Source organism: Eufriesea mexicana, unplaced genomic scaffold (genome assembly GCF_001483705.2).
Source record: "Eufriesea mexicana isolate 0111107269 unplaced genomic scaffold, ASM148370v2 scaffold474474869, whole genome shotgun sequence".
Lineage (NCBI taxonomy): Eukaryota > Metazoa > Arthropoda > Insecta > Hymenoptera > Apidae > Eufriesea > Eufriesea mexicana.
In genome coordinates, this window is record NW_016907912.1 from 2,899 (window position 1) to 13,640 (window position 10,742).

A 10,742-nucleotide genomic window follows, 5' to 3' on the forward strand; every position below is an offset into this window, starting at 1 on the left:
TATATATATATGCAGAGTGGTTCTTAGTCGCCATATTTAATCTTATATATATATAAAATGTATAAATATAATTTACAAGAACATAGTAGCAGTGCCATAATTCGTAAGCAAGCTGAATGCGGAATAATGAGTAGCAACCTGTGGTAATAAATAATTCGCATAATTCAGGGCCATAATCAGCTATAGGTACACCTGTGCAGGTTCCAATTAACAACTATCGAATATCAATTAACGCGAGATATCCGGTTACGAAGCAACGGCTATCGATCGTTGTATTTCTCTATCGAGCGTGGAAGCAAGCGCATAAATCGAGATCCACGTACGTCAGAAAGGCATAAAAGCTCGCCGAAAGGGAACCGCGTCCACGTCCATATCGATTTCGCACGAGGTTCGAATAAATCAGCGACGAGTTTCGCGTACCAACGCGCTGCGTATACGTTCCCAGGAATGGACGATCACGAGATTCAGTCGACGGTGGAGTCGATCCTCGGGCCCGGGGTGAAGGTGGTGGACTGCGAAAAGAAGTCCAGCATGAGAGAGGAGGAAGTGTTGCTGATAAACGGCGTACCGATCCCCCTCGAGGGCCCGGATGGCGTTGCCATCCGCGACGCCATGATAACCGGCCAGGTGCCACCGTGCGATCTGCTCAATCAGATCCTCGTCAAGGCTGGAATACTAAGGTATCATCGTGGATCCTCCGGAGTTAGCTCTAATGCGAAATAAATTGCGGCCGCATGCGGCTCTTCCTGCCCTGTGTCCTGTCGTTTCCTCAAATTATTTTGAGAGTCGCGTCGATGTTGTACATTCAGTCGGTTAATATCGAGTTAATCAACGAGCAGTTTCGAATTTTGCGATTTTTCCAGTATGAAACAATGATCCTAACCTGTCAAATGTAATTACATCAGTTACAACTTTATTTTTTGACCAATAGGTTAGACATTTCGATGGTGACTCAAAATCTTCTTCTCCTCCAGTTTTTCCAAATTTTTCTAAAGTATTTTGATGGAAAAATATCAGAATCCATTCTTTTTCGTATTAAACTATAAATGAAACTCTGTATAATAATCACGAATGCTAATTCCTCCTTTAACTCATTATCCCCAAATTCAAATTTCTCAAATAAAAATCAGCGAAATCCTCATTTTACCCTTGGCAAACTTGTTCGTCTAAATATAAGAATCTTCGCGTAACGATCCCGACGTTGAATCTTCTTTCCTTCTTTCTTTCTTTGGCCAACCATAATGTAGAAGATTAGATATTTCAATGCCGACTCTCGAAATCTTCCTTTCCTCCAGTTTTTCCTAATTTTTTATGGTATCTTGACAGTGAGAAATACAAACACTGTCAAATATCAGAAATCACTCGCCTTCTTATTAACACGTTGACAGTCATGGTTATCATCAGTGACCAGCGTTTGTCTCCTCAGTGGAGCCACAGTGGTCACTAATTTTTTAAATTTATATTTGTCTTATTCTAACCATTTTCTGAAAATTTGAACAACGTAAATGAATAGAGAAATCCGAATAACAAACATTAATAATTTCCACCATTTTTTCCCTCTCTGCCATATTGTTTGATAATTCACCATTATATCCCAAGAATAATGGAAATTTTGAGCGTACCGTATAAAAATTACATGACAGTCAAAGTGTTAAGCTATAAAAAAAAACATCATGTAACAACCACGGTTGCTAATTCCTCCTTTAACTCATTATCCCCAAACTGGAGTTTGCAAAATCACCGAAATCCTCATTTTACCTTTGGCAAACCAGTTCGTGTAAATACAAGAATCTTCGCGTAACGATCCCGACATCGAATCTTTATCCTTGTTCCTTTCCTCCCGTGCCTTTTCCTATTCGCGAAAGGACCGTGGTACGAAAAGAGTAGTGGAAAGCCTGCCGCGCGGGTAACGAGCTGGCCGGGACCGGCGGAGCAGCTCGAGGAGTAAGATCCACCGTGATACCTGGTAACTGGGAATGCTTGCGAAGGGCCCCGGTACGACTCGAGACATCCTTGAGCGTAAAGTCGTCCATCGTGACGAAGGAGGAGGTGACCGTGGCGCGGGGCGGAAAGGTCGTGGACGAGAGGAGCCGCGAGACGAAGGAAAACAATTACTACGCCTCGACGACCAGCGAGATATGGGAGCCTGTGGGAATCGTGCATCGACCGCGGAACATCAAGCCGTTCGACAGCTCGGACGAGTCCAGGCCGAATTCGAACGCCAGCTCCGATCAGGGTTACACCACCAACACCAGCAGTAATCACGTGCTCAGGGAAGCGAGCGGTTCTTCCACGGTAGGCTGCCCGATCTGCGAAGATAACGATCCCGATTGCGCGCGTAGGTGTCTCGGAGGACTCACCGGGCTGGGAACCAAGGTGCCTCCTGTGCAGACGACCAACTCGGCGGTAAGCGATTCTCCATTCTCTTCCAGATTCGATCTATCGATTTTTCTCTAATTATTTCCACGGCTCCGTCCTCGAGTCACCGGTTTGCGAATATTGCGGAATTCTACTGTGTTTTCTGTCATTTCACGCGATCCTTTATCTATTCTACTGTCTCCGCGAATTTTCTTTTTAAAACATTTTTGGATCGTGAATAGAAATGCAAATAAAATTTATTTATATTAATTATTTATTATATTATTATTTATATTATGGCCGTGGGGGTCACCGGTGGGCGTCACTCGACTTGACTACAGCGTTTTGGGGGGCACCGGTGATCAGCGACGCCATTCGGCCATTAGTAAAAATACATAATTAGAGTAAATGTCGATACTGATAAATTTTGAAATAGTACCATTGTTACTGTTATGGTTTGAAGAAATTAAATGCAAAAATAATTTTATTTATACAAAGAAAAGATGAACCAAAACAGTCGGCATAATATGTCGCCATTTTTTTCTTCCTAGCTGTTTTGAATTTTTTTTCGTAACACACTCTACAAAATCGCCTTACATTTCGCACACTTCCAAGCTTTTTCTTTTTTTTTAAATTCACGACGGCGTTTTTTCTGTACGTAATTGCTCCATAAATTGTAATCTTCGTTGTCAGAACATTTCACTAAATACATCGTTGACTTCGTCCTAAAATCGGGAATTGAAATATTTTTTCGTGTTACTTTTTAAATAATTATCCATAGTATCCATAGCACTCTATATCAGGAAGGTTGAACGAAAGTTACTGCTGGACTCCAGACACCTCGTTTTTAATTTTTATTTTACAAATAAATTTCTGTCACACTGCTTGTATCAAATTTCCTCCACAAAATTTCTGTCAGGACGCATCTTCGAATATCTTCATAATATCCATAGTACTCGATGTCACGAAGATTAAACAAAAGTTGCTACTGAACTCCAGACATCTCGTTTCTAATTTTTGATTTTAGAAATAAATTTCCATCACACTGCTTATATAAAACCATCCTAAAAAATATCTGCCAGGACACATCTAATACCTTCATAGTACCCATAGTACTCGATATCAGGAAGGTTGTGTTAGTAGTGGATGAAATATCAATAACAATAAGAACAATTCTTTATTTAATTACAAAAAATAATTAAATACAAATATTAAGTATGAATCTAATTAATTTCTCGCAATCACATGCTCACACCTATTTTCACTGTTACAATTCAATTATAACTGACCTATGCCAAATCTCTCTGCTTTGTTCTTTCTTACTCGTTTATCACGATAACCTGAATCCGTTAGATATTGACATCCCATGCATACCTGTCCCGCTTTCTTACAGAGATCGTTCCTTTATTATACCAACACATGTAATATTCAAAATCTATGTTAACCATTACCACAACCTTATCTGCTGTAAATAATATTTCAACGTAATATGCATCGCATAATGAAAAATTCACGTTGGCGCCATGGGCAAACCACGTAAAATGCGCGCGGCTTGCTAATTATAAATGGAAATGGAATATATTAAATGTTCGGAAAGATCGATTTCGCGATTGAGATATTAAGAACGATGTTTCAGCTCGACCACGTCGCGAGTTTAGCGAAAGATGAAATCGACGCCGCCGGTTACGAATAATCCCATACTCGATAGCGTAACAGGCCCCGTTCGTTTATCGGACATCGCGTTTAATACTGATTTATTATACTCGTTATTAATCCTGTATCGTTCCGAGATTATCATATCACCCCGTAGCATCACGGGTCGTATCTGGTAACAGAAATTTCATCGAAGGTAGCGCGCGACTAATTAAAACAATTCGCAATCGTGCCTCCGCAGCCTGGTGTGTAATTAAAATTCGCAACGTGGTAATTCAACGCAGCCCTAAACAGTACCCACCTACCGAGACCAATTATAAAATCAACGCGTTCGAGGTTAGACTTTAAACAGCCTATCCGTGACATAACTCCAGTCGATTAACCCGCTCCCTCGAGCCTTCGAGATAACGGAAAATTCACTCGGCCCGTGTAAAAGTAAACAACCGCGAAGCAAGTGAAATCGCTGCGAGATATCCGTGTAAAGCGTCCTTAATGCTATTCACCGCAACATCGGCCGCGCAAGTAAAATATGATCGATAATGATCAGACATCGCTCGGAGGCAAACGGAATCAATTACCGCGACCTGTTATTCGCACGTTCCAGTTCCATGCAATTTCGAGAACGCTCTATTATCTCGGGAAAACGCGTTCAACGGCACAGTGTGCCGTGAAAAATCGCGACGACTCGCCGGCCCGTTTCGCCAACTCTTTATCGCCTCTCCGATACTCCTGGATCGCTGGAATTCTTTTCCACCTCGAGGAGAAACTCGCGTCCGAACGTTGCTCTAATCTCGCATTCCGCTCGCTTAAATCGAATCCACGCGTTCTCGCGAATTTCCCCGAAATTTGCATTTTTACGAAAATTCCCGCGATGCGAATTTTTCGCTCAGCCGATCGGGGATGCACCGATTCTGAATTAAAATTGCTGAATGTGTGGTGAAAATATCCTATTTTAAATGTGGAATTAACGACTTTGAGAATTTAAATTTGGAATACCCAAAATTTGATTGATCCTTTCGGTTGAAACGATCGCGTTTGGAATTAAAGATTTCGGGAACTTAAATTTGAAATACTAAAAATTTGATTGACTCTTTCCACTGAAACGATCGCGTTTGGAATTAACGATTTCGGGAATTTATATTTGCAATACCAAAAATTTGAGTGACCCTTTCCACTCGAAGATTTTTCCCTGGTTAAAAGCACCTCTTTTTATATTTCTTCGAAATTTATTGTTTCGAATTTCTTCGAAACTTTTCTTATATTTTTAAAAGCTCACTGACACATGTTATGCCAAGATAAAAAAAATAGAAGCACGCATTTCCGTGAGAAATAAATGAATAAAATTTTTCTGTTTCAATATTTCCTGTATAGTTATTCTTAATATACCTATCGTCTCTTACTCGTTATTTAAGTTCCAACGTTAAAGCAAATGGCGACTTAGACTCCTTTCTCGAGTGCAAAGGGTTGAATTACCAAGTTCGGAGTCTCTTTCGTATCCTCCAGCCATTATATTAAATCTCCGCCATTTTTTTCTTCCATCTTCGATTTCTTTAAACTTCATTTTTATCGTGCAAATTTCTCATTATCGCTATAGCTCTGGTATCTATTTGAATACGAGAATATTTAGCTGATAATAAAGCTAGTTCCATTTTGCTCTAATTAATTTACCAAGATTACATTTGCAAATTACATTATTTGCACTACTAGCTATACTCGAAAACTAATTTACCAAGATTACATTTGCAAATTACATTATTTGCACTACTACCTATTCTCGAAAACTCGCTTTAATCATCGTCCAATCGTCACGTTTATGGATAAAATATGCGTGATAAATTTTTGAAACGTGATGAGAGATAAAAAATTTCGAAATCTTGTTCGTGTGTTCTGAAATTGATTTTCACCCCGCAACTTTTCCAGTCCATCGCTATCTACGAGTTCTCTCTGCTCGCGTTCTCCGGACTGGCTTCTTTTCTAACGCGAGCCTGTTTGTACAAGCGGTATACTAATACGTACAGCGGACAGGCCTCGACTGTCCTTCTGCATTCTGCGGGAGCGAATAGCGCGAGATAGAAAACCGCTTTGGCGAAACGGGTTGCCGCGTAAGTTGCCATATAAGCTGCTTTGTCGGCTCCTCCGCGCGGAAAGTTATCACCCTTGCGCGCTGGCTTTAGGTCAGTCCTCCGGATCTCGAAGACGATCGCGCGACACGCTTTCGCGGACCCGTCGCCGTCGTTTCGGCTATTCAAAATTTCCTGTTCCCAGGTACACGTGTCGGCTTCGCGATGAAAGTTAGCAGCGAGTCGTGCCACTCGAGCGTGCGCTTACATAGTTGGCCGAGGTCTGGTTTGCCGGTGGTAGAGGAACGCGAGGCTGGTTCTTGGAGTTTTCAAAGAATCGTTCGCACCGTGGTAGTTTTGTTTGTAAGAGGTATTAGGACCGTGGTTGAATAAGGCTCGCGGTAACTCGCTTTTTGGAGACTTTGCAAGTTCCTTTGAACGGAAATTTGAATAATTATTATTGAAATTAGTATTGGAATTAATTAAATTACGATGGATTATTATTTGCCAATTTTTTCGGTATTCGTTGTTAAATGACATACCGCCATGAACATCTTCGTGGATTTATTTTCTGAAGAAATAACGACGTGAAAACTTAACTTTGATCTTCTTGATCCAACGAGAGATAGATTTTGTAGGAGTCACGGTAATTATTAAAGCCAAATATAGTAGAGCTGTTAGGTTAATTCATAGACGTGTTCGTATCAACTTCTCGGGATTTTATAAGTAATTTTGTTATTCCGTTGGTACAAAAGAATCGGAGTAAATCATACGTATGACCCAATTTCGAGCGAATTTTGGGACCAACATAGTGTATTATAATACATTGTACGCTGATTTGAAATAAATAATAAATTAATAAATTTATAATAATAGATTCGCTACTAAGAATTCGCTCTGTTCCAGCTTGTAAGAAAGTCAAAAATATGCAGATTTCATTTTGTCTAATTAGCCCTTTGCACTCGAGAGGCGATCCTCAGTCGCCATTTAATCAGAACCTAAAGATCGATGTTAATTAATATTTCAAATTTAAAATTACCCAACGTTGCGTGGAATGTCGATGTAAAATAATTCTACATCTTAATTTGCATACGATTTCTTATTTACCGTATTACAAATATCGTCAACTTTATGGCAAAAAGTCTTCGAATTACTATTTTTCTGCAACGAAAAATTCTCCGTGTACAAAGGGTTAAACGAGAGACGGATTTTGTGCTAGCTAGAATAGTAATTATTGATAATTATTGGTAATTATTGCTATATGGTAAGCAATCTAACCAATCATATAAATCCCACTCTTCCTTAATTCTTAACAATTACTCAAATAACACAAACGTGACAATAGGATCCTCTTCGTAAAGCAAACAGGTACCTAGCTCTCTTCCGAAATCCTCTGTATACCAAAACAACCATAATCTCAACGCTAGCCACATTCCATGACAATTGTCTTTATCCAAAAAATCCTCCTTTCTCCTCATTACAATTTCTCTCATTTAATTACCGAATTTCGTCGAAAAATACTGCCATATCTCCTTCATCCACCGTCGTCCATCTCCTGCATCTGCCTCAACCTCTCCGCGACCAGGAACGTATCACTTTACCAACAGGCCCTGCGCCAGCTGATCCCTCCGCACGACCCTATACGATTTTACGAATTTTCTGACCCAAGTCGTTCCAAAGCGGTCTCGTGCGAGTTAATCGCCTCCCAAAGGGTAGCAGCGACGCGTACTCGTTATTCGAGGTACGTGCAAGCGGATCCCAGCGACTCGTGTTTTTCCTTGTTTCCGCGGCGCAACGATCGCAGCAATGGCGGCCACGACGCAGCAGGTAGCTCGCGAAAACGACCGGCAGCAGGCTCGGTATCGACGCAAGAAAACGTCGCGAGATCGGAGGTTCGTGCTCGGGTAGACTGAGTAATGGTCGTTCTCCTCGTACGGAAATCTGGAATACGGCGGCGGCCGCGGTTGCTCGCTTCTTTCCCTTCGTTTTTCCACAGCGTTGATTGGCCAGGAAACGAGTATCGGCTAACTCGACCGGGCAATTAATCGATCACCGATGTCAACGGGATATTTTTGACTCTCTCGGATCTGCCGAAGCTGATGTCCTGGGTGATTTTGGACTTGCAGTGGATGTTGACTTCGTTTGGCTTGCGAGAACGTAGAATTGCTTCATCCAGAGTGGTTTGATTGCCAGTTGCACGCGTGAGTTAGGTCTCCTCTTTCTGTTTTCGGTTTGGAATTTTAAGAGGGAAGTTTAAGTTGTTAATTGAAAACTTTTAGGCTAACATTGAGTGTCATTTTGGGTTTGCAATGAACATTGGCTTCCTTTGGCTTGCGAGAACGTAGAATTGCTTCATCCAGGGTGGTTTGATTGCCAGTTGCATACATGAATTAGGTTCCTTTTCCCTTTTTCAGTTTGGAATTTTAGGAAGAAAGTTTAAGTTGTTAATTGGCAACTTTTAGGCTAACATTGTGTGTCATTTTAGCTTTGCAATGAACATTGGCTTCCTTTGGCTTGCAAAATCGTAGAATTGTTTCATCCAGGGTGGTTTGATTGCCAGTTGCATACGTGAATTAGGTTCCTTTTCCCTTTTTCAGTTTGGACTTTTAAGAGGGAAGTTTAAGTTGTTAATTGGCAACTTTTAGGCTAACATTGATTGTGATTTTGGCTTTGCAATGAACATTGACTTCGTTTGGCTTGCAAGATCGTAAAATTACTTCATCCAGAGTGGTTTGATTGCCAGTTGCATACGTGAATTAGGTTCCTTTTCTCTTTTTCAGTTTGGAATTTTAGGAAGAAAGTTTAAGTTGTTAATTGGCAACTTTTTGGCTAACATTGTGTGTCATTTTAGCTTTGCAATGAACATTGGCTTCCTTTGGCTTGCAAAATCGTAGAATTGTTTCATCCAGGGTGGTTTGATTGCCAGTTACATGCGTGAGTTAGATTTCCTTTTTATTTTCTCGGTTTGGAATTTTAAGAGGGAAGTTTAAGTTGTTAATTGGAAACTTTTAGGCTGATTTGGAGTGTGATTTTGGCTTTGCAATGAACACTGGCTTCGTTTGGCTTGCAAGATCGTAAAATTGCTTCATTCAGAGTGGTTTGATTGCCAGTTGCACATGCGAGTTAGGTTCTTTTTTCCTTTTTCAGTTTGGAATTTTAAGAGGGAAGTTTAAGTTGTTAATTGGAAACTTTTATGCTGATATGGGCTGTGATTTTGGACTTGCAGTGATTGTTGGCTTCCTTTGGCTTGGGAGTTTGTATGACTGTTTCAGCCGAAGTGGTTTAATTGCCAGTTGCACGCGTGAGTTAGGTCTCCTTTTTCCTTTTTCGGTTTGGAATTTTAAGAGGAAAGTTTAAGTTGCTAGTTGGAAACTTTTAACCATAAGTTGGGTGTGATTTTGGACACGTAGTAGATGTTGGATTTGTTTGAGTTGTGTTCATAGATGTATTTTATTCGATGGCTTTGATTGCAAATACGATTTGAATTTTATTTTTATCTTTTTTAAGAGTTCTGCAAGATTTTCGAGGAAAAGTAGAATATTATTTTGGTTTCTGACTGAATTGTCAGTTTGTATGTACATTTTATTCCTGATGCTTTGATTGCAAATGAAACGTGTAAGTGAAATTTTTATTTTGGCACTTGTTTTTAATTTAACGTGTTTTATTTAGAAGGCATTGCTAATAGAACGAGATGCACTTTTCTTTGAAACGTCTGAAAGAGAAACTTGATTTATTAGAAATTTCTGATTGAATTGTTTAGGTATCAGAGGTTGACTCTTTAAGATGAGCACCCCTTAAGTTGATTAAAATTCTTTATATATCCACAATTGTACTTTCACCTTCCTTCATCTGTTGAGATGTAATAAATAATTTACACCTTATACTATATAGTACCTTATACTAATAATAATTATACTATGTTATAGCTATAGCTACACTATAATAATATACTATAATAATATTTACACTAATAATGGTTATACTAATAATATAGTTATAACTTATTTAAGCTATACTATAATAATACCATAATAATATACTATAATAATACTTATACTAATAATATAGTACCTTATACTAATAACCAGTATTTTACTATTTTACTTTTCAACTTTCTTTATACAATCAAACAAACTCAAACAAACCCCCATCGATAAACTTTTCCTTCGTTTCTCTACTGATCTCGGTCCAAATTTCATAACTACCATTCGAACCTATATTTCATAAACCTCCCATCGAACCTGCCAATCTACGTACATCGATCTGCTTCTACGAACTTTTCGCTTACATCCAGCCGGACGGTCAGTACTAAACGAGTTAATTCCGGAATCTACGCGAACTTGCACTTTCTAAAAACTTGCGAACCCGTAACTTGGCAATTTGTATTCGCTTGTTCGGAACTGCCGATGTAACCCGTCTATAATCATCGAGTATTCTCCCGTTCAACGCAGGAGAACGTCGCGCCGTGACGCCGATGAAAGCGGCGACGAAAGTTTTACAGGCATGGATCCGAATGTTGCGGCAGACAATAAACGGGTAACACGGGGAAACAGAAATTTATCGGTGTTCTCTCGGGGGGAAAATTCGCGGCAGGAAAGTTAAGAAAATTATATTATTTGCATAGCCCGCGCGAAAGTTTCGCGGCATAAACTTCCCTTTTCGTGACTCGCC

The 10,742-nt window shown here is 39.9% G+C and overlaps 1 protein-coding gene across 2 annotated transcripts in view; it reads left to right on the forward strand.

The window, feature by feature from the left end:
* Positions 1–511: 511 nt before the first annotated feature.
* Positions 512–10,742, forward strand: part of LOC108545442 (ras-GEF domain-containing family member 1B) — a 596,416-nt gene continuing 586,185 nt past the window's right edge. For both annotated transcript variants that reach the window (XM_017897066.1, XM_017897073.1), the window contains exons 1-2: positions 512–680; positions 1,989–2,406. In XM_017897066.1, coding sequence (XP_017752555.1) covers positions 532–680; positions 1,989–2,406 — 567 coding nt within the window. In that variant the 5' untranslated portion in view covers positions 512–531. The remainder of the gene's footprint in view (positions 681–1,988; positions 2,407–10,742) is intronic.